The sequence below is a fragment of the Schistocerca cancellata genome, chromosome 4, assembly GCF_023864275.1.
Source record: "Schistocerca cancellata isolate TAMUIC-IGC-003103 chromosome 4, iqSchCanc2.1, whole genome shotgun sequence".
NCBI lineage: Eukaryota > Metazoa > Arthropoda > Insecta > Orthoptera > Acrididae > Schistocerca > Schistocerca cancellata.
Window position 1 is genome coordinate 632,305,052 of NC_064629.1, and position 25,003 is coordinate 632,330,054.

The 25,003-nt window shown below is 39.2% G+C and overlaps 1 protein-coding gene across 2 annotated transcripts in view; it reads left to right on the forward strand.

Moving 5' to 3' along the window:
* Positions 1–25,003, forward strand: part of LOC126183216 (toll-like receptor 7) — a 183,752-nt gene that overhangs the window by 115,728 nt on the left and 43,021 nt on the right. For both annotated transcript variants that reach the window (XM_049924998.1, XM_049924997.1), the window contains exons 2-7: positions 1,646–1,904; positions 9,211–9,380; positions 15,900–16,255; positions 20,250–20,496; positions 20,702–20,956; positions 21,202–21,816. In XM_049924998.1, coding sequence (XP_049780955.1) covers positions 1,655–1,904; positions 9,211–9,380; positions 15,900–16,255; positions 20,250–20,496; positions 20,702–20,956; positions 21,202–21,816 — 1,893 coding nt within the window. In that variant the 5' untranslated portion in view covers positions 1,646–1,654. The remainder of the gene's footprint in view (positions 1–1,645; positions 1,905–9,210; positions 9,381–15,899; positions 16,256–20,249; positions 20,497–20,701; positions 20,957–21,201; positions 21,817–25,003) is intronic.

Consider the following 25,003-nt stretch of genomic DNA (forward strand, 5'->3'; position numbering starts at 1 on the left):
ACAGAGGTCGGATTGTAGCCTATCGCGATTGCGGTTTATTGTATCGCGACATTGCTGCTCGCGTTGGTCGAGATCCAATGACTGTAGCAGAATATGGAATCGGTGGGTTCAGGAGGGTAATACGGAACGCCGTGCTGGATCCCAATGGCCTCGTATCACTAGCAGTCGAGATGACAGGCATCTTATCCGCATGACTGTAACGGATCGTGCAACCACTTCTCGATCCCTGAGTCATCAGATGGGGACGTTTGCAAGACAACAACCATCTGCACGAACAGTTCGACGACGTTTGCAACAGCATGGACTATCAGCTTGGGGAGCATGGCTGCGGTTACTCTTGACGCTGCATCACAGACAGGAGCGCCTGCGATGATGTACTCAACGACGAACTTGAGTGCACGAATGGAAAAACGTCATTTTTTGGGATGATCCAGGTTCTGTTTACAGCATCATGATGGTCGAATCCGTGTTTGGCGACATCGCGGTGAACGCACATTGGAAGCGTGTATTCGTCATCGCCATACTGGCGTATCACCCGGCTTGATGGTATGAGATGCCATTGGTTACACTTCTCGGTCACCTCTTGATAGCATTGACGGCACTTTGAACAGTGGACTTTACATTTCATATGCGTTACGACCCGTGGCTCTACCATTCATTCGATCCCTGCGAAACCCTACATTTCAGCAGGATTTTGCACGACCGCATGTTGCAGACACTGTACGGGCCTTTCTGGATACAGAAAATGTTCGACTGCTGCCCTGGCCAGCACATTCTCCAGATCTCTCACCAATTGAAAAGTCTGGTCAATGGTGGCCGAGCAACTGGCTCGTCACAATACGTCAGTCAATACTCTTGCTGAACTGTGGTATCGTGTTAAAGCTGCATGGGCAGCTGTACCTGTACATGCCATCCAAGCTCCGTTTGACTCAATGCCCGGGCGTATCAAGGCCGTTATTACGGCCAGAGGTGGTTGTTCTGGGTACTGATTTCTCAGGATCTATGAACCCAGATTGCGTGAAAATGTAATCACATGCCAGTTTCTAGTATAATATATTTGTCCAATGAATACCTGTTTATCATCTGCATTTCTTCTTGGTGTAGCAATTTTAATGGCCAGTAGTGTATATTCACTCTTTTCCTAAATATACAACACCCACTTAAAAAATTAAGTGAGCTAAAATGCTGACTTTTTTCCATGATCAGATATGTTACACACGATGTATTTGTACCGCTTAGAGAACTGTAGCTACGCTGGAGAAATTACGTAATCAGTAAATCTTACACTAGAGCTCATAAAGTTGTGTGCAACGGGACTGGGTGAATGATGCAATGGTTCAGACGACAGATCGTCATCCAGCACCAACGAAGTTCGTAGCCCGCACGGATATGTTAAGATACATTTCCGTATCATTACACCTTAAGAATATAGGAAATGTTTACTTGAAAAGGGTGACAGCTGACGTATCCTCCTTCTTTACATAACTGAGATAGTGTTCAATCTATGGTGATTTTGACGTCGATGCAAAGCCAAATCCTAACCAATAAAATGGCTGTGCCTGTCTCATCAGAGACTGTTCTTGTATTTAAAGTAAACTGTGAGCTTACTTTAAGTAATCAGTTTTTCTTCTCATTTCTATTTCAGAGTTCGAGAATGATACCACACAGCGCAGTTCTGCTGTTCGCTGTGATGGTGACAGCAGAATACATCCCTCCTGGACCTCGTTACAGGTGTCCTGAAAATGGTGTAATGCTGTATCCTTGCAAATGCTCTAAGGAAAGTGATCAAGGCCTGAGTATACATTGTGAGAACACAAATTTAGCAGCAATGGCTGTAGGTTTGGCCAACGTCGCTGCCCTCCGATCTCCTATTGAGGAACTGGTGTTGTACGAGTGTAATATTGGTAAGTAGCAGCCATTTTAATAATTTAAACTGCCTCGTTCGTTATCATAGGACTCTGTTATTACTAAACATTATTTGCTTTAATAAGAGTTTACATTCCCATTCCATATTTCCGCTACTTCTCAGAAGAAAAAGGTGCTGTATAAAAAATATACTTTGCTACGCATTTACTAGGAGTAAAACATGTAAACATAATAGACTATCTACCACTCTGACGATAATTTCTAATAGTGTCAACGCAGTATCCTTAATGGTTGGTTGGTTGGTTTGGGGAAGGAGACCAGACAGCGTGGTCATCGGTCTCATCAGATTAGGGAAGAATGGGCGAGGAAGTCGGCCGTGCCCTTTCAGAAGAACCATCCCGGCATTTGCCTGAAACGATTTATGGAAATCACGGAAAACCTAAATCAGGATGGCCGGACGCGGGATTGAACCGTCGTCCTCCCGAATGCGAGTCCAGTGTCTAACCACTGCGCCACCCCGCTCGGTTAGTATCCTTAATGCTTCTAAATTTGATCGGAGGATGTTCTTATGTGCTTTTAGATGATCTTAAACGCCCCAATAAATTTAAAAACCGTCTTTCGTTATCGTCCTCTGCCACTATTCACAATAATACAACAAAGCCACATTATGTGATCGCGGTTACTTCAATAATACGACAATAAACTAATTTGGAAATTTGTGGTAAGGACTATGGTGCCAAGCTGCTGAGGTCATCGGTCCCTACGCTTACACACTACTTAATCTAACTTAAACTAACCTACGCTAAGGACAACACACACACCTATGCCCCAGGGAGGATTCGAACCTCCGACGGGGGGAGCCGCGCGAACTGTGACAAGGCGCCTGAGACCGCGCGGCGATAGTAAATTAAGGGTTTTGGAGCTAGGAACGAGGTCACATTAACAGTACCTGTCCGTGAAGCAGGTTTCTATAGTGCAAGTTTCCAGTGAAATGTAACGGCGCTCCCTACGCACCCTTCACTAGGTAGCCAGCTACGCTGGAATTGTTTTATCCGACAATCCCATTGGTTATTCAATGATTTTTGCGGAAGTTATCAACTGCAGGATAAATGGAGCTGTGGGTATTAATCCTGGCAAGATCTTACAACGGAAACGTCACAACTCTAACGTACAAATAGAATAAAAATTATTTTAAAATGTGAATATGTGTCTGCTTTACCACCCATCAAGGTCTTTTACTTCTAACACTCTACATTTTTTGTACTGTGCAGTCAATGCCTGAAGTCTGACGAATATAAAACCTACAGAAGTACAGTTAACTGAAGAAACAATGCCGTGTAACAGACAACAACGGCCAGCAGATTCACAAGTAATAAATTAGGTATTATATGGCAAAAAGATAAACATTTGTTCTAAAAAAATGCAGGGTGGTCAGAAATAGTCTGAAAGGCTTGTGACGGTGTTGCAGAATAGATTATGCTGAGAAATAGCTGTTTTCATAGTGCAAATGGTAGCGCACAAGACTACTCAGCCTTTGGCTTGGGTTCTATCCTCACTGCCGTCCCACGTTCAGTTTTTGTATTGCTCTCTTGTTCGGTTTTAGGAAACCAAACGAAGGACACGTTTGCTGACACTGTCTCTGGCGGGTCGCTTTAATTTCCGCGCTCAACAGCCTGGTCGGCTAACATCAGTTCTAATTAACTCGGGAACGGCGCAACGTACCGAATTTTTTAAACACTTATTTCTCAGCGCAAAATACCCTGCAACACCCTTACAAGCTTTTCAGACTGTTTCGACTACCCTGTATGTGTTAACAAATTCAGTACTTAGAGAATAACACTTCCCAAAATAAAAGTTGCTGTGTTGTACTTTCTTCCCTCATTCGTCAGCGAAGTTAAAATCTGGGGTTTCAGTTTAGTGACTAAAACGACTAGGAAACACGTGGACTTGCTACGTCATTTTCGGTGTACATGCACTGCAGCTGTCCCGTGTCAAATGCCACAGTGATCACACGGTCCAGATCTCTGCCACGAATTGTTCCATTCTGCAGTGTTCTGATCATTTCGTTGAAACTCTGCATTTGCAGTTCTATGAGGGAAAGGGAAAGAGCGTATAAAACAGCAACTTCTATTCTGGGAAGTACTGCATGTGTTACCATATATTGTTCCAATCAAATATTTATCCTTTTGCCAAATAATGCCTCATTTATGGCTCTTGTGAATCTGCTCCACATAATTGTCTGTTGCACAGAGTATCGTTTCTTATTGGTCTACAGATTCATTAACCTTCAGACATTGATTGCCACAGATACAGGGTAGAACAGACACGTTTGCATGTTTTAAAATCATTTTATTCAGTATTAGCAGTTCGAACTGGAACACCTGTCTTGTTGGATAAGGTAGCTATATGCGTTTCGGTTTACTGAATAATTAAATCTACAACTGTCTGTGGTTACACTTTTTAAGCCTAAACAATAAAATATTTTAAATAATTTTAATACATCTAATAGTTTCGATAGCACCTAACATTTGCACTTATTTCTTTTTAATGACCACATAGAGTAGTGCAATTAAATCGATTACTTATGAGCTTGTATCTGTTTCCAAATGTTAAGTATCACATCTGCATTGATTTGTCTACTGTTTTGACAACGATGTTTACTCTATCACAAGAATATCACCAGGTTTAAAAAGCAAATCTTCTAACCAACTGTCTGCAAATGGTTTACATTTCATTGTTTAAAAAATGTAACTATGTTGTCGTATCTACTTGATAAATGCTCCAAACACTGAACTGTACTCTAGAAAGAATCGCAATAGCCCCTTGCATGCGATATCCTTTATAGATACTTTCTCTCAACAAATATAATTTTTCCATTGACCTTCCCGAATACTACACTCCTGGAAATGGAAAAAAGAACACATTGACACCGGTGTGTCAGACCCACCATACTTGCTCTGGACACTGCGAGAGGGCTGTACAAGCAATGATCACACGCACGGCACAGCGGACACACCAGGAACCGCGGTGTTGGCCGTCGAATGGCGCTAGCTGCGCAGCATTTGTGCACCGCCGCCGTCAGTGTCAGCCAGCTTGCCGTGGCATACGGAGCTCCATCGCAGTCTTTAACACTGGTAGCATGCCGCGACAGCGTGGACGTGAACCGTATGTGCAGTTGACGGACTTTGAGCGAGGGCGTATAGTGGGCATGCGGGAGGCCGGGTGGACGTACCGCCGAATTGCTCAACACGTGGGGCGTGAGGTCTCCACAGTACATCGATGTTGTCGCCAGTGGTCGGCGGAAGGTGCACGTGCCCGTCGACCTGGGACCGGACCGCAGCGACGCACGGATGCACGCCAAGACCGTAGGATCCTACGCAGTGCCGTAGGGGACCGCACCGCCACTTCCCAGCAAATTAGGGACACTGTTGCTCCTGGGGTATCGGCGAGGACCATTCGCAACCGTCTCCATGAAGCTGGGCTACGGTCCCGCACACCGTTAGGCCGTCTTCCGCTCACGCCCCAACATCGTGCAGCCCGCCTCCAGTGGTGTCGCGACAGGCGTGAATGGAGGGACGAATGGAGACGTGTCGTCTTCAGCGATGAGAGTCGCTTCTGCCTTGGTGCCAGTGATGGTCGTATGCGTGTTTGGCGCCGTGCAGGTGAGCGCCACAATCAGGACTGCATACGACCGAGGCACACAGGGCCAACACCCGGCATCATGGTGTGGGGAGCGATCTCCTACACTGGCCGTACACCACTGGTGATCGTCGAGGGGACACTGAATAGTGCACGGTACATCCAAACCGTCATCGAACCCATCGTTCTACCATTCCTAGACCGGCAAGGGAACTTGCTGTTCCAACAGGACAATGCACGTCCGCATGTATCCCGTGCCACCCAACGTGCTCTAGAAGGTGTAAGTCAACTACCCTGGCCAGCAAGATCTCCGGATCTGTCCCCCATTGAGCATGTTTGGGACTGGATGAAGCGTCGTCTCACGCGGTCTGCACGTCCAGCACGAACGCTGGTCCAACTGAGGCGCCAGGTGGAAATGGCATGGCAAGCCGTTCCACAGGACTACATCCAGCATCTCTACGATCGTCTCCATGGGAGAATAGCAGCCTGCATTGCTGCGAAAGGTGGATATACACTGTACTAGTGCCGGCATTGTGCATGCTCTGTTGCCTGTGTCTATGTGCCTGTGGTTCTGTCAGTGTGATCATGTGATGTATCTGACCCCAGGAATGTGTCAATAAAGTTTCCCCTTCCTGGGATAATGAATTCACGGTGTTCTTATTTCAATTTCCAGGAGTGTAATTTCACACGATCGCCCCATTTCATATCGCTCCTTAGTATTACTTCTAAATATTTATACAATGTGACGATCTTACGATGTTTACCACCAATCCCGTAATTAGGCACTATCAGTTTCTTTCTCAGCATATAGGCACTGCATTACATTTATCTACTTATAAAAAGAGCAGAAATTCATTACACCAAGTGAAAGTTTGGCCAGTTCTGTCAACAGTTCATTAAAATCATCCAATTTCCTCCCTGCTCCCAATATGAATGCAAAATCCATTAACGAAGTCGAAATCATCTGAGCTGAGCACTGATGGAAACCTGTAGTGGGAACAAGTAAATCGATGTTTAAAGTAGGGTTGTTATCCGAATAGCGGAAAACGTGACTGGTAGTAACACATGTAACATACTATGCAATACTAAACTAGCGGCTGCCAGAGTGGCTTCATACAGACGAGAGTGGGTGGGCACATGTGACGTGCTGCGTATGCTTTTGCCGGCGTCCGTCGATCGCGAGCTGCAGCACTTCTGAGCTGCAATCGATATCTGCCGTTAGCAGGGATACTAAATCCAATGCCGAGGCTTTCATGTGCACAACAGCATCGTCAGCGAACAATCTGATAGTGCTGCTGACCTAGTCTGATGCATCGTTTAGAGACCCTACTATGCTTTCTTATGTTACTTTTGTTTCTGTGAAATAGTCACTGTCCAACGTAACGCACTAGGTTCTGTGAGTTAAATATGCCTCGAGATTTTGTCATATTTGGTAAAACCTTATGGTCATATCTTGGATAGTAGTCGACAGTGTGGTACAGAGTGGTTCTGTGTCGACTGCCTTTCGGAAGTCGAAGATGAGAGAATCTAAGTGTTTAACTGCTCCTATTGTTTAAAAGGTATGTATGAATAAAGCAAGCTGTGGTTCACAAGAGCGTTTTTCTCTGAAGCTGTGTTTATTCTGTTACACTAGCTTGTTGTTGAACTTAGAAATTTCTCTAGGATCCTGCAACAGACGGATGTCAGCGTTACTGGTCTGTTATTCTGTGTATCCGCTTTTTTACCCATTTAGCAAACAGAACTGGCCTGCGCTGTGTGCTTCGTTAAGGAGTCTACCAACTTCGACTCACTTCGAACGTCAGAACAATATATACTTTTTCAAACCTCACACTGGATGTCAGACATTTCACCACGATTAAGCTGATTCGTGCCTGCAGTGTTTAATTGTAGTCGTCTGCCATCTTTTTCGGTAAGGCATAATTTCCTTTCTGTCCGTAACACAGCACCAGTCTGCACAGTTTAACAACATTCTCTCCTGTCACCTCCAAGATGATGGCAGCGGGGTTAAGGTTATATGACAGTTCGCGAGTCACACAGTTGCTTGTGCTAAACGCATGTAACTGTAACTTTGGACCTTAGGAATATGTTGACGCTCTTCATGTGGGTCTAACAATCGATCTCTCACGTCTTTGTGGATCGTTCAGGAATGGATAGCTTAAGATGTCCATCACTTTCAGCAGGATGTAGTTACAAATCGTTCATGTTAGCAAGATACATTTTCTGCAATGGGCTAATCGAGTGACGTCTCTGAATCTTGTTCATATGAATTATAAGGGGCGATCACAAAGTTTCCATTTGAGAGCGTTGCTAAATCGTATATGCAACGTAGTGCGACTCCGATGCGGGAGAATAAGCACCGACATGTAGGCAAGGGATAAGTGCGGCATTCGTGTCTTTCCGACGTGCGTGTGGTAAATGCGGAAGCGTGAATCATGGAGACGTTATTACCAAATGCGTCCAAACACGACCAATGTGCTGTTCCTCTTTTCTTGACTGCCGAAGGACTAACACCAGTAGACAGCTATCAAAGAATGAGGAATGTGTATGGGGTAGCATGTGTGTCGAAAACCACCGTTGTGAAATGATATGCCAAGTTCCATGCTGGTCGCATTTCCACACAAGGCTCCGGTCGATCTGGGGGGCTAGCCTCAACTGGGAGACTTGAACTGGGGGACACTCGAGCGCTCGCCCTATAGTCGACATCTCTCCCCATGCGAATATCACACCTTCCGTCCCTTAAAAAAAGTGCTTTAAGGAACGACGATTACTCTCGGAGGAGGATTTGTACGGTGTTTTACCAAACGGGCACCTTCAACCTGGTGCTTCTGGTGATTGTCTAAATGCTCACGGCGATTTTGTCTGATTGGCATATCGATTCTGCACTGAATGGCCTTCGAACGGAAACTTTTTGATCGACCCTTACGTTTTGTGTGTTTCCTAGGCTAGTCTGTCGCTTATGAATCAAGTCTCGCACCTGTCACTGGTCGACATCGTGAAATTTCCTCTAGAACAATTACAATCTATAAGTCACTCTACCCATGAGTGACTGTATCATGCTCGTTCAGCGTTGTCGACCCCTAACGGCACACGTGAGCAGTAAGAGTCTCTTTACCAAATGTTACTGTTTACCATATTCTGCCCTTACGGGAAGGTATTCACTCGTGTTACAGTTGTTATGGCAACAATGTCTCTGGAACACTGAAAACCAACGGTCTTTAACTGTCATGTGTGTATCATAGAGAGCTTTGTTATACTTGTATCTCCTCTTACAGATAATTAAAAAAGAAATTAATAGATTTTATCATTTCGCAAAGTTTCTGGCTACAATGCTCCATAACAGAAGAGCATGAAACATGTTCTGTCATTTTTCAGTTAGTGTAACTCACGGCTTTCTTCTATATCTGCCATCTCCACACCGATCCGTTTAACCTAGTGGCTTTCAGTTTCCTGAGTGTTATTTTATTAAGTGTTGTGCTCACAGAACATTTTACACATCTGAATTTGTTATGAATATGCACCAAATCACGACACCGGAGCTCTGTTTATTACATCTACACTATAGCGAAACATGTATGTTCGCTATCGTCAGTGTTTTAAGTACTGGTAGGCTTCATGAAGCAGAGAGGTAGTTTATTTTTGTTGTTCTCACTATGTTGTATCTTTGTTATGTACCTAATGAATTGTACTGGATATTCTCCTTTCTAGGTCGGCTTTATGGACCAATGCTGTATCCTCTTCGTGTCCGTATTTTGAAAATCATTGATACACCATTAAAAACCATTGACCAATATGCATTTCTCGGAATAAACAGAACAATGCAACAGCTTCATTTAATCAATTCCCAGCTGGAGCATTTTCCAGTTGAAGCGTTTCAGGTAAGTCAGTTGTTAGTTATTGTGGGTAGTTTTAGGATGTACAAAGTATTATTGCGATCTTTTGAGATAATTTGTCATACTTTTAAATATCTTCTATGAAAACACAAGAAACACTTTCCTGATACACAACAATACACAAATTCAATTCAGTAACTTTGTGTTTGTTCACAGGTGCCATGCATCATGGTACTCCATGCTCAATATGAGTATTTACAGAATGTTACCATCTTGATAAATGAGACATATACTTAACATCTTCCCTGTTGTTTGGTGAACTCACCCCATTTTCCCATTCACCTGTGGATGCAATGCACTCATTCGTAACTTACAAATACACAATAAATGACAAAACTGTTTCATCAGTTCTGACATAAATTAGGGTCCTGATCCATAATTAACATCTCTGGAACACTGAACTTCAGCAACCAATTAATTACTATGGCCATAGGCACTGCATCAGCTTGCTGCTTTTGTATAGTTACCATTCCCACGTAGGTAATACAAAAAAATCCATTATTGCAGCACATAGTGTTTTCTTGCTAGAATGACCACACCAATCATTTCAGATGGCTTATTAATTGCTGATATTCTTTGCAGTGGAATACACTGATGGATCAATTAAGACCACTGTGCGCAAGGTAAACAGTTCTTTACATATTGCTCCACAACCTGTTTACATTTACAGCACCAGTACTGTTCAACCACACACTGTTCTGTGGTTCTTCGACCCTTGTGCCCTGATAACACATGATCATGTGCCTGTCTCAAAACTTCGTCATGCATTGCACACCTTCCTACTGAGGTCACGATTCTCGTCATGTTGATAAATTACATCAAAATCAATTTCACTAAGTTTCAGTGCACAAAGCATTAATCTACTTCATGGATCTTTGAACACTAGTAGCCACTTAAATGCTGTGTGACTCGTTATTACCTTCAGTTTTCTACCATATAGATAACACCAGAAGTATGTTATCCCATGTTTGAGGCTTATAAATTCCTTCTCCATAGCACATTAATTCCTTTCTGCTATATTCAGCTGACATGAGGCATTGGCTATTAAGTGCTCTGCTCCATTTACTCCTTGATTAAGCTTCTGCGTACCAGTGGTTTCTGCCTCAAACTGCAGTTTCATCGTTTTATTTTCTTTTTTGGAAGTACCTGTGTCTTTCCCATGAACCCACTGATGTCATTGCAAGACAGAGACACTGAGATACTCCTATGAATGTAGTGCATTGTAGCTGTAACTTACAGTGTTCAAAGCAACAGTCGGCATGGATATTGTGCTATGTGATTGTAGGAATTTGTCACATTTTTCTTTAGTGATCATATTGAGGAGGTCATAGACAGTGAAAATAAGTATACACACTGAGGTGAAAAAAGTCATGGGATACCTTCTAATATCATGTCGGATCTCCTTTTGCCCAGTGTCGTGCAGCAACTTGATGTGGCGTGGATGTCACAAGTCGATGAAGGCCCGTTCACAAATACTGGGCCATACTGCCTCTATAGCTGTCCATAATATTGCAAAAGTGGTGTTGGTACAGGATTTTGTACATGAACTGACCTCTCAATTATGACCCATGTCATCTGGGTTGCCAAATTATTTGCTCAAATTGTCCAGAATGTTCTTTGAACTCAATCACAAACAACTGTGCCCCAGTGACATGGCACATTGTCATCCTTAAAAATTGCATCATTGTTTGGGAAGATGAAGTCCATGAATGGCTGCAAATGGTCTCCATGTAGCTGAATATTGCAATTTACAGTCAATGAATCAGTCAATTCCATGTAAACACGACCTACACCATTATGGACCCACCACCAGTTTGCACAGTGCCTTGTTACCAACCTAGGTCCATGGCTTCATTGGCTCTGCACCACACTCAAACACTATCATCAGCTCTTACCAACTGAAATTGTGACTCAGTTGACCAGGCCACAGTTTTCCAGTCATCTAGGGTACAACTGATATGGTCACGAGTCCTGGAGAGGCACTGCAGTGCAGCGTCAGGGCTTGGCATGAGATAATTTAGCTCACCACTGTGGCAGATGGGGGTGTTGCACCATACTGCTTTAGTAATATTAGTAATATATTTAGTAATATTCAGAGGTACCTAGCTTGCCTGCCTTGCATGGGTCTGCACCAAGGGGTGGTGCTGCAACTATACGATTCAAATCTTTGGAGGCCTCTGCGCACTTTTCATTCATTGTCATCATAACCAATTTTTTGTAAAGATTCTGTGGAAAGTATCAAATACATAATATACAATAAATACATACATACATACATACATACATTCATACATACATACAATATACAATACAAATACATAATATATCATCAAATCAAATACATAATAACTTTTTGCTGAATGCATTCCAAAATCTGTGACTATTTGCACGTGGTATGTGGATGCTTGTGAAAGTAGCATCAAATCAGCACTGAGTGTTTTAACATGCATACGAATCTGGCACTGGAGGTAAACCACAGGAATTACTGACTGGTTTGCAGATTCTGAAGGAAACAGCCTCTTTTCAAGTAGATACATGTACACTAGCATCTCTCATTATAAAATATATCTGGAGTCAGTTAACCAGTTTTTTAGCCATTTAAATTTTATCCCAACTTATACTGCCAAAACCTAACCTATTAAAAGGAAAATTAACATGTATGTGGAACATGGGCTGCCAGGAAACTGCAAGCAATTTAAAACTAGACTCAGAAAATGGTCACATTCTTAATTACAGCCTCTGTAGTATTGAAGATGAATCCTCAATAATCAAAAATAGGTTGGCAATAATGAAAGCAATGTATAAAAACAATTAAGATACAAAACAAGTGATTTATAAAGTTGGACTTCATTGTTTTTATGTCTGATAATGGTAACTTCTGATTTCCTCCATTTTCTAATACTGATTGTTGAATAAGAATTTAGTAGATGTATAGAGCATGATAAGTCATTATTTTGAGATTTATGTAGCAAATAATACAACAATTTTACCTTTTTTGATTTAATTACAGTAGCTTCCCTAAAACTGAGAGGGATTTCTTCTCCTTCTACCAGTAATACTGTGCATATAATTTAAAACTTTGTCATAATAGTTCACAAGACACCTACATTATGTTTCCTTTGTTTTTCTACATATTACTTAATGGTGTATTGGACACAAGATGGCATTTGCCTCTGAAGTATTCATCAGGCAGTTCTTTAGTGGTTTGCTGCTACACTGTTGCACTGTTAAATATCTTAATATATGCCTGTGTACTTGGGCACTAAAAATATTGCTGCTATTTACAGAAAGATTAGGGCTACATAGTTTGTCTTATGACTCTATGATTTTAAATAGACCTTGTCAGTTCAGTCAAATTTCTTCTAAAAATAAAACTCTTCATAACAAGGAAAAGTGAATGGTGGCTGTTACCTGCCAACCTTTTAAAATTTCTGTATGAAAAACTATTCCTAAATGTGTAGATTAGATTAGATTAGATTAATACTAGTTCCATGGATCATGAATACGATATTTTGTAATGATGTGGAATGAGTCAAATTTTCCAATACATGACATAATTAATTTAATTTAACAACATAATTAAGTTAATATAACAGCTTTTTTATTTTATTTTTTTATAATTTTTTTGTTTTTTTTTCTTCTTCTTATCTTAATTTATATCTAAAAATTCCTCTATGGAGTAGAAGGAGTTGTCATTCACAAATTCTTTAATTTCTTCTTAAATACTTGTTGGTTATCTGTCAGACTTTTGATACTATTTGATAAGTGACCAAAGACTTTAGTGGCAGTATAATTCACCCCTTTCTGTGCCAAAGTTAGATTTAATCTTGAATAGTGAAGATCATCCTTTCTCCTAGTATTGTAGTTATGCACACTGCTATTACTTTTCAACTGAGTTTGGTTGTTAATAACAAATTTCATAAGAGAGTATATATACTGAGAAGCTACTGTGAATTTCCCTAGATCCTTAAATAAATGTCTGCAGGATGATCTTCGGCGAACTCCAGCTATTATTCTGAGTACACGCTTTTGTGCAATAAATACTTTATTCCTCAGTGATGAATTACCCCAAAATATGATGCCATATGCAAGCAATGAGTGAAAATAGGCGTAGTAAGCTAATTTACTACGATGTTTATTACCATAATTTGCAATGACCCTTATTGCATAAGTAGCTGAACTCAAACGTTTCAGCAGATCATCAATGTGTTTCTCCCAATTTAATCGCTTATCAATGCACGCACCTAAAACTTTTGAATATTCTACCTTAGCTATATGCTTCTGATTAAGGTCTATATTTATTAATGGCATCATACCATTTTCTGTACGGAACTGTATGTACTGTGTCTTATCAAAATTCAGTGAGAGTCCATTCACAAGGAACCACTTAGTAATTTTCTGAAAGACATTATTGACAATTTCATCAGTTAATTCTTGTTTGTCAGGTGTGATTACTATACTTGTATCATCAACAAAGAGAACTAACTTTGCCTCTTCATGAATATAGAATGGCAAGTCATTAATATATATTAAGAACAACAAAGGACCCAAGACCAACCCTTGTGGAACCCCATTCTTGATAGTTCCCCAGTTTGAGGAATGTGCTGATCTTTGCATATTATGAGAACTGCTTATTTCAACTTTCTGCACTCTTCCAGTTAGGTATGAATTAAACCATTTGTGCACTGTCCCACTCATGCCACAACACTTGAGCTTGTCTAGCAGAATTTCATGATTTACACAATCAAAAGCCTTTGAGAGATCACAAAAATCCCAATGGGTGGTGTTCGGTTATTCAGATCATTCCAAATTTGATTGGTGAAAGCATATATGGCATTTTCTGTTGAAAAACCTTTCTGGAAACCAAACTGACATTTTGTTAGTACTTCATGTTTACAGATATGTGAAGCTACTCTTGAATACATTACTTTCTCAAAAATTTTGGATAAAGCTGTTAGAAGGGAGATTGGACAGTAATTTTGACATCAGATATATCCCCTTTTTTATGCAAAGGTATAAAAATAGCATATTTCTATCTATCAGGGAAAATGCCCTGTTCCAGAGAGCTATTATACAGGTGGCTGAGAATCTTACTTATCTGTTGAGAACCAGCTTTTAGTATTTTGCTGGAAATGCCATCAATTCCATGTGAGTTTTTGCTTTTAAGCAAGTTTATTATTTTCCTAATTTCAGAGGGAGAAGTGGGTGAGATTTCAATTGTATCAAATTGCATAGGTATGGCCTCTTCCATTAACTGCCTAGCATCTTCTAATGAACACCTGGATCCTACTATATCCACAACATGTAGAAAATGATTATTAAAAATATTTTCAAGTTCTGACTTTTTTTTCATAAAGTTTTCATTCAATTTGATGGTAATACCGTCTTCCTGCACTCTTGGTTGACCTGTTTCTCTTTTAATAATATTCCAAATTGTTTTAATTTTATTATCAGAGTTGCTGATTTCAGACATGATACACGTACTTCTGGATTTTTTAATAACTTTTCTTAATATAGCACAGTAGTTTTTATAATGTTTGATAGTTTCTGGGTCACTACTCTTTCTTGCTGTCAGATACATTTCCCTTTTCTGGTTACAAGATATTTTTATACCGTTAGTAAGCCATGGTTTGTTACATGGTTTCTTACGAGTATATTTAACTATTTTCTTGGGGAAGCAGTTTTCAAATGCATTTACAAAAGTGTGATGAAATAAATTATATTTTAAATTGGCATCAGGTTCACAGTACACCTCATCCCAGTCTAACTGCTGTAGGCTTTCCCTGAAATTTGCAATTGTTAAATCATTGACTGAACTACTACTTCGGAGGACTGTTTAGTACTGCTGAATGGAGCTATGTCATATATTGTAACTAGCTGTGCACCATGATCAGAAAGACCATTCTCAACAGGCTGAGCATTTATCTGGTTAAACTTATCTTGGTCTATAAAGAAGTTATCTATCAGTGAGCTGCTATCCTTTAACACCCGAGTAGGAAAATCAATAACGGGTGTCAAATTGAAAGAACCGAGTAATACTTCAAGGTCATTTTTCCTATTACCCTCTTTCAGGGAATCTACATTGAAGTCCCCACAAATAATAATTTGCTTCCCCCTGTCTGACAGATAGCACAACAAGGAGTCCAAATTTTTCAGAAATAGATGAAAATTTCCCGATGGGGACCTATATACAGTTACAATTATAAATGTGCCTTTATTTAATTTGTAACTGTATATAGGTCCCCATCAGGAAATTTTCATCTATTTCTGAAAAATTTGGACTCCTTGTTGTGCTATCTGTCAAACAGGGGGAAGCAAATTATTATTTGTGGAGACTTTCATTTACCAGTACGTAGCATACATTGCCCATGGATTTTATATGAAAGTAGGCTAATTCATGTTTGACTGGTGGCACTGTTTCTAAAGTTGTAGTTTCATAAAATTAAATTATGGTTAATATCCTAATACTTGAAAAGTTTACTAATAACAAACTCATTGTTTCAGATTCTTGGTAACATTTCCGTACTAGAAATTGATAACCACAATATGAAAAAGTTACCACAGAATGCATTTTCTGCAGGCTTGCTTCCAAATCATTTGGAAAAACTGCATATTACAAATGGACTTATCACTGATATTCCTGCAGATGTTTTTGTAGCACTGAGGAAACTTAAGAAACTTGATTTGCATGGTAACAGAATAACACAGCTGCGCAAAAATCAGTTTAAAGGACTTAGAGACACAGAAGTGCTTGATTTGTCACACAATAACATAACAAAGATAGATGCATCACAAATTGCTGATCTTCCAAAGATGGGCTGGTGCAACCTGTCTCATAATGCACTTACTGAGTTGACAAGGTAAAGAATCAGAATAATATTTTAAAATGTGTTTCTCTCTCTCTCTCTCTCTCTCTCTCTCTCTCTCTCTCTAGTTATCTGTCTATTTTGTGTGTGTGTGTGTGTGTGTGTGATGTGTAATTGAACCACATTAATAACATACAGCCTTGATACTTAGTGTCCTAGTTATAGATCAGTAGAAGCCAGAAGATTTGAGACCACTAACATTTCTTCTCTAGTCACCACAATGTAGTGATCAAACAATACTATAATGCAGTAGCACTGTGGTAATGACGAGTGGTTGTGCCACTTCACTGGGCTGTGTTAAGACTAACTGTCCTAAAATGAGTGATGGAGAGCTGATTTCCTCATCCATCATAGGCACTGCCTCTTTGTACTACTTTAGTCTTTGTATGTGATTGGTGTGAAGACAAAAGCAAATTTTTTGTGGGTGCTTTGTCTCTCACAGAATTAGTTTATGTGAGATACAAAGCTTGATCTGTCTGTTTCTTATACACATCTATAAAACTGTGGAAGGAAAAGTTTGCATGCAACTTATACATTCCAAGTGCAGCATCTGAAGACCACATTCTAGACCCTGTGATGGTTCAAAATTGAATTATTGCCATTAAAATTATAGACCATCTAGTAGTAAAGATTTTCGATAAATACTGGCCAACTCTGCACTGCAGCTTATTTTGTGGATGTGTCAAGAAAAAGCACCTGATGTTTTTGTATAAATAAATTCCATATTCATTTACTTCTGAGTTATATTGAAGAAGTGACAGATTATGATAATGAAAAAAACAAAAATTGCTGCTGTAAATGAGTTTCATATAATGATTCAGTTTCTTTAAATTTAATGAGAGGTGTTATTTAATCCAAAAACTGTGAATAATTGCTATCTTCAGATTATAGCAAGGTATACCATTGCCAGTCACAGAAATCTAAGAAAATGGAGAGATCATATTTTACTATTTCTTTTAGTTGAATTTATAACAACCAATATTACTACACTGCATACAATGATAAGTCACTTCTTCTCAAACATTACAGACTCTCCCTTATTCACATGTAATGGTGTGAAGAACTGACAACCAATCTTTTTATGTTCAGAAACTGAACCTGCAACCTGTGACTTTTCATGTTTTTTGACTTTGATACAACATATTTTATGTGTGCTATTAATAAAAGTAACAATAAGTAAGATCTGAGTCAGAATAATTTTGATGGCAGGTGCTGAAGAGAGATGTAGCAGCCAAAGGAGACAGAGAAATGTTAGGCATTTGGATATCACTTCCTTACAAGCAGTTCAGAAGATTTCATTTTCAGTTGGCTACCATCAGAACTGCGAGGGGGGGGGGGGGGGGGGAACACTAGAGATACACCCCATGAATTCAAATCAATTATTTTTTCATTATGTATTAATTCTTTTATTTACAAATTTTCTTATCATATTCTGTAGCTTATGTACTGATTCATTTTATGATCAAGTAGATGTGGGTAGCATAGACATATAGGTAATAAACAAACAAATAAAACAAAATATTGAGTGGATTTCTTATAAACACTCATGCTCCAAAAGTAAAAGTGAAGTACTCATGGCTGAGGAATCAAATTAAGGGAACCACAATGCTGGTATCGTAGGCTGCAGAAGTACATTCACAATCTACAGACTTACATGCTGTATATAGGTGAGCATTGTCTAGATTTTGCTATGTGATGTCGATCCACCAACAGTAAGTGCTTTCAGAAATCTAAAAAGCTAAATTTTTCATTAAAACTATTTCCCCTTAAATTTCTTTGTATGCTTTAACATACTAATAAATACAAGGACAGTCTTCTAGGAGGAAATCACCTTTCTCAGTCACTCAGTTATGTGTAGGCTCTCTTAATTCTGTGGTCACCTATCATTAATATAATGTAATGTAGTTATACCATTATCAGACCACACACAATGAGAATTGTTGATGGTTACAGTAAAAGTCATATTGTGAATATTCCTTACTTGTTCTGAATCTGCTTTAACAGTGCTACAATTGCTCAAACTTAACATTTGTGTTCTAGAATAAGACTCAGATATGTGTATATGACATTGTCTATCTACACTACTGGCCATTAAAATTGCTACACCAAGAAGATGACATGCTACAGATGTGACATTTAACAAAGAGGAAGAAGATGCTGTGATATACAAATGATTAGCTTTTCAGAGCATTCACACAAAGTTGGCACCTGTGGCGACACCTACAACATGCTGACATGAGGAAAGTTTCCAACCGATTTCTCATACACAAACAGCAGTTGACTGGCGTTGCCTGGTGAAACATTGTTGTGATGCTTTGTGTAAGGAGGAGAAATGTGTACCATCACATTTCCGACTTTGATAAAGGTCGGATTGTAGCCTATCGCAATTGCGGTTTATCGTATTGCGGCATTGCTGCTCACATTGGTCGAGAGCTTTTAGCAGAATATGGAATCGGTGGGCTTAGGAGGGTAATGTGGAATGCTGTTCTGGATCCCAAGGGCATCGTATCACCAGCAGTCGAGATGACAGGCATCTTATCCGCGTGGCTGTAACAGATCGTGCAGTCACGTCTCTATCCCTGAGTCAACCGATTGGGACGTTTGCAAGACAAAAACCATCTGCACGAACAGTTCGACAACTTTCTGCAGCAGCATGGATTATCAGCTCTGAGACCATGGCTGCGTTTACCCTTAATGCAGCATCGCAGACAGGAGCACCTGCGATGGTGTACTCAACAACGAACCTGGGTGCACGAATGGCAAAACGTCATTTTTTCGGGTGAATCCAGGTTCTGTTTACAGCATCATGATGATCGCATCTGTGTTTGGTGACATTGCAGTGAATGCACACTGGAAGCGTATATTCGTCATCGGCATACTGGCGTATCACCCGGCGTGGCGGCATGGGGTGCCATTGGTTACACGTCTCGGTCACCTCTTGTTCGCATTGAGGGCACTTTGAACGGTTGGTGTTACATTTCAGATGTGTTACGACCCGTGGCTCTACCCTTCATTCGATCCCTGCAAAACCCTACATTTCAGCAGGATAATGCACGACCGCATGTTGCAGGTCCTGTACGGGCCTTTCTGGATACAGAAAATGTTCGACTGCTGCCCTGGCCAGCACATTCTCCAGATCTCTCACCAATTGAAAATGTCTGGTCAGTGGTGGTGGAGCAACTGGCTTGTCACAATACGCCAGTCACTACTCTTGATGAACTGTGGTGTCGTGTTGAAGCTGCATGGGCAGCTGTACCTGTCCATGCCATCGAAGTTCTGTTTGCCTCAATGCCCAGGCGGGATCAAGGCCGTTATTACGGCCAGAGGTGGTTGTTCTGGATACTGATTTCTCAGGATCTATGCACCAAAACTGCGTGAAAATGTAATCACATGCCAGTTTCTAGTATAATATATTTGTCCAATGAATACCCATTTATCATCTACATTTCTTTTTGGTGTAACAATTTTAATGGCCAGTAGTGTATATTAAATTTAAACATGTTTGTGACTCATTTTTCTTGCCTTTGAAAAGCTTTCGAGCATAAGTCTCTTAGGTATGAAGATTTTGTCTACAATACTTACTGTATATTCCTCTAGCTTTGTCAAATTTTATACATATTACAGTTGCCTGAGGTCTCCAAGTCACCAATCCCATAAACCATTAATCTGTATGATAACAGAATTTTTATTTGTGAAAGTGTTTTCTAGTCTAATGTCATTCAAAGTGCTTTGACTAAATTGTGGTATTTATTATTTAATATCATTGGGAATTTAAGCATGAATGTTTCACCATGAGGTTACAAAACACATTACATATACCTGAGAAACTACTATATTTTGTGCATGACCTCATAAAGAGCACCTAGGCAATCACAAAAAGTATGGACAAAAAACTTTGCCCTGGTCTTTTAGATGACACAATAATTTTACTGTTACATTTGTGCAGAAACAAAGCTTTTTCTGCTTTCAATATATTTCTGCATTTCAGGGGAGCATTTGCTCGTAATGCTGTCCTCAAGGTTCTAAACCTGAATCACAATAAGATAAAGAAACTTGATGCAAATACCTTCCGTGGCATGAGGTTTATACGTCATCTTTTCATGAGTGATAACAACATCACAGATGTTGGAAGAGGGACATTTGGTTCTGTACCAAAAATAGGCATCATTAATCTTGCAAGAAATTATATTAAAAAGATTGATTACCAGATGTTTCAACAGCTTCAGTACGTTGAGGTAATTCAGTTTTTAAATATGGCCACCTCTATGATGTGTGTGTTTGTGCGTGTGTGTGTGTAATTCACTTTTGAATATAATATTTCAATCAAACAAAATTTAAATCTTCTTTTATTTTTCATTCTTAACTTTTCATTTATTTATTTACTTTTGTATTGGCACACTTTATAATATTAAATATTTATTTTGTCTTCATTGTTTTTAGGTCATAGATGTTTCAGAAAATAAAGTAAAAGTAATCGAGAAACTTGCATTCAAAGATCTTTATCTAGTGAAGATTAATATTTCGCACAATGAAATTGAAAAAATTGAGGGTGGAGCATTTGAGCAATGTTCAAACATAAGCCTCCTTGACTTATCACACAATAAGATACAGTACATCCCCTCAAAAGCTTTTGATAGTGCTTCATATGCTATTGACTTTAATCTTGCTTACAACCAACTCACAAATCTTTCTCAGGTACGTATTTGGGAAATATAATTTAAATTTCTAAGAATCTTTGTAGAAATGAAATGTTAATCACTTATGACTTAAGTAAAAAAAATTATTTATTGTAGATATTTTTGGGTGGCAGTGCAATGCAAGGAATCTTCAAATTGTTAGACATGAAAGTGTACTATTCTTTCTTACATAGTTGGCTAAAATTTCACACATGATATAGTGGCTTGAAATGTTACTTACATATATATATCTTTTTATTTCAGGTCCCTCTTCAAAATATGACTGGGTTGAAGATACTAAATGTTTCTTATAATATGTTGGAAAGTATACCAAGAAACTCATTTCCTAAACTCTATGAGCTTCACACTGTTGATTTAAGCCACAATCAAATCACAGAAATCTGGAACTCGGTTTTTCAAACACTATTCAGTCTCAGATACTTGAATCTCAGTCACAACTCTTTAGAGGTCATTAAAGGTTCCACATTTGGTGCTTTACACACACTACTTGAACTTGATGTTAGCAATAATAACATATCTGATGTTAATCGTGCTTCCCTGGCAAGACTAGCATCAACAAGAACTCTCAGGCTCAACAACAATAAAATCCAAAAAATATTTCAGTTGCCCATCTCACTAGCTCATCTTGACCTTAGCAACAATTCGATTGAATCAATTACACCCCTTACAACATGGCCAACAATGAATTCCTTACTGTCTCTTGACCTCAGTCATAATAAAATTGGAGATTCTCTCGAAACAGGAGCATTCACCAACCTACTGACATTGCAGAAACTTGATTTGAGCTTCAATAATGTATCAAAACCTCCATTTGAAGCTCTGTCTGGTCTGACAACTCTTCAGTATCTGAATCTGAAGGTAAGAGAAAAAAGAGAAATACCTTCACAGCTAACAATTATTTGCAGCTATTTCATCAATAGCCTACAGCACAGATTTCAGTCCAGCTACTGCAATACACAGAATGTTCTCTCCACAGTTAAATGTGATTATTTGAAGAAAATTTTCACTTCTACAAATAATAATTTATCATTGATAGCAATGTCTGGAGAGTAAGGAGTCTAGGGTATGAATAAGTTTTTAATGCAGTGTCAACAGTTCATCCAGAATGAATTTTCACTTTGCAGTGGAGTGTGTGCTGTTTTGGTAGAGTTCTTGCTTACAAAAGCCAAAGGTCACAGGTTCAGGTCCCTGTCTGGCACACAGTTTTAATCTGCCAGGAAGTTTCATGTTAGCACCCTCTTCACTGTAGAGTGAAAATTGATTCTGGAAATGATGCCCCAGGCTGTGGCTAGGCCATTCGTCTGCAGTATCCTTTCTTCTAAGAGAGATAGTCCTACAAGGTGTGCAGGAAAACTTCTGTGAAGTTTTAAAGGTAGGAGATGAGATACTGGTGGAAGTAAAGCTGTGAGAGCAGGTCGTGAGTCATGCTTGGATGGTTCAATAGTAGATTACTTGCCCACAAAAGGTGAAGGACCCAGGTTAGAGTCTCAATCTGGCACACAGTTTTCATCTGTCATGTAGTTTCAACAGTCATTAATAAGTCTCCACAGTTCTTCCTTCACATTATACATACAATAGTGTCTTCTCTGAGCCTCACAATTTTGTTTCATTTGAAAGTTTTATACATTTTAGACATTCAGGCCTAGTATTTGTGGTGCCTATATTTTCTGAATGGCAGCAAAGTGAATGTTTTATTACCTGACTGAAGCTAGTTTCTACAAAATTTTCCTATATGTTATGCATATAGAATTGTGGAAATATTTTTGGCTGAAATAGATACAGTATTGACCTCAATAAAATTGTGTTTAAGATACATTGGCAGACATTACATAAAAACATAGTTGAATGTTAAATTCATCTAAGAAAATAGTTTTTTTATGGATTTTAAATCAGTTGTGTGTGATAGACTAAAAACACCATGAAATCATAAAATTATTTGTTTTCTATGGTTCAGTGCTACCAGAAAGTCACTGAAAGTTGGTAAGAGTTTCTGAGGAGTCTGCTCCTTCATTTTCAATAGTTAAGTAAATGGGTCCTGAATTTATGTCAATAATGTTTCAAACCTGCAACCACAGATGATTGTGCACAGTATTTTGGACAAACAGTAATCAAAGGTGTAGGACATTGGTTGCATCATAGGCACATGAGGAGATGGAATACAATATGTTTTACATGCTGATTTAAGTATTTGAAAGCTTTATACAAGAAGGATACTGCAGTTTTGAAAGATGACCAAAATAAAAGGCAAAAACAAATGCCTCAGAAAGTTTCAGTTACTTTAAAAAGATTCAATGTAATTGCATGTACGAATTTATTAATGTGAGTGAGAGATGGGTGCAACACCTGATTTCAGAATAAAACATCAAAACCAGTGGCTGGATGTCAATTTCCCTGCGCCAGAAACAATAAAATTAGTTCCATATACCGGAAATTTAAGGTAACTGTATACTGGGATTGAAAAGGGATTCTTCTGATTGATCATGTTGTGAAGATTAAACACTAACTGATGAATATTACAGAATTCTTCTGGACAATCTGGGAGAGAAGGAAAGATTGTGAAAGAAAAAAATATATTAATCAGCAGGCTAATTCATCTGCTCCCAAATCTGAACTGGTACATTACATTACATTAATACTCATTCCATAGATCATGAATATGACATTTCATAATGATGTTGAATGTGTCAGTGTAACATAAGTTTTCTTCACACATTTTTACAGTTATTACTTCATATCTAAAAATTTTTGAGCAATTGATTTGGTGGGCTCAATTAGATTTGTTAAAGGATGATGTCTTACCTGGAGTGTGGCCTGGTTAATGACATTGCAAGCATAGAGGAAGTTGTATGGCTACTGCAGTTGCAGATGCACTGATATGATCATGAATGGCAATAATAAAACGTGCTGTTGTTGCATGGTGATGTAAAACTGGCTTTGGCAGTAATGGCCACTCTAGTGATGGAGTAAGAGAGAAGTATGGTAAAAAGGAAGGGTATAAGGTGAAGAGGGTATAGAGGGTGAAGGTAAGAGTAGAACAGCGGTGGGATATTATAGTAGTAGAAAAGTCCATGGTTAATTTTTTCATTGACCACTGGTGAGAAGATGACAGCAGTCACAGGGGATCCCACAAAAATTAATCAGGTGATGCAGATGAGAAACAATGACAGGGAAAGTGCCCAGGGTGACAGAAATGACATGAAAGTGTGGTTGAATAATGGCAAAACAATAATAAATCCTAGGTACTGCAAATGATGAAAAGTGATGACAGATTGTGACAGAAAGAGATCAAGGGATGATAATGAGAACGATAGGTGGTGATCCAGAAGACACTACAGACATTCAAGGGAGCAATGCACAAAAGCACTGAGTGAGGAAACTGTATCTCATCATGAACATTAACTCAGAGTGATGCCCTCATTATTTACTGCACGAGTCAATTAGGAGTTCCATCCCACAAACACTTATTAGGTACCTATAAGAAACTATATGTACAGAACAATTTGACTAACATGTCAACATACAGACCAAACTAATGAAACATGAAATTTGAAAGCAAGATTCTGTATATAATGTAGAATTCATAAGGTAGTGAAATTGAGATTCATACTTTGTTTACACCACTGGTTCAAAAAATGATCTGTCTGACTGAAGTTTCTGCATGATGGATGTACTATACATCTTATAGTGTGGCTTGTGTATGGTAATCACAATGTCTTTAGGACATGTCTGTTAAAGTCTGTAACTTGTGCTCACAAAATTATTCCAACAGGAAGTTAACATAACTAATTCACATGGATGCTTGTTCACACAGCCACATGACAAACTCACCAACAACAACTGACCAACACACAAAGACAAAGTGCCCCCTGCTGCTCATCCTTAAATATTTTTCTGTGGTGTCTTGCACTGCTGAATCCAAGTTATACACATAAATAATGACCACTGTTCACATCTAAAGCTAATTACAAATACATATAAGATATTAGAAAACAGAGAAATTTTTTGTGGTCATTTTGTGTCATCTTATTAAAATAACAACACAGCA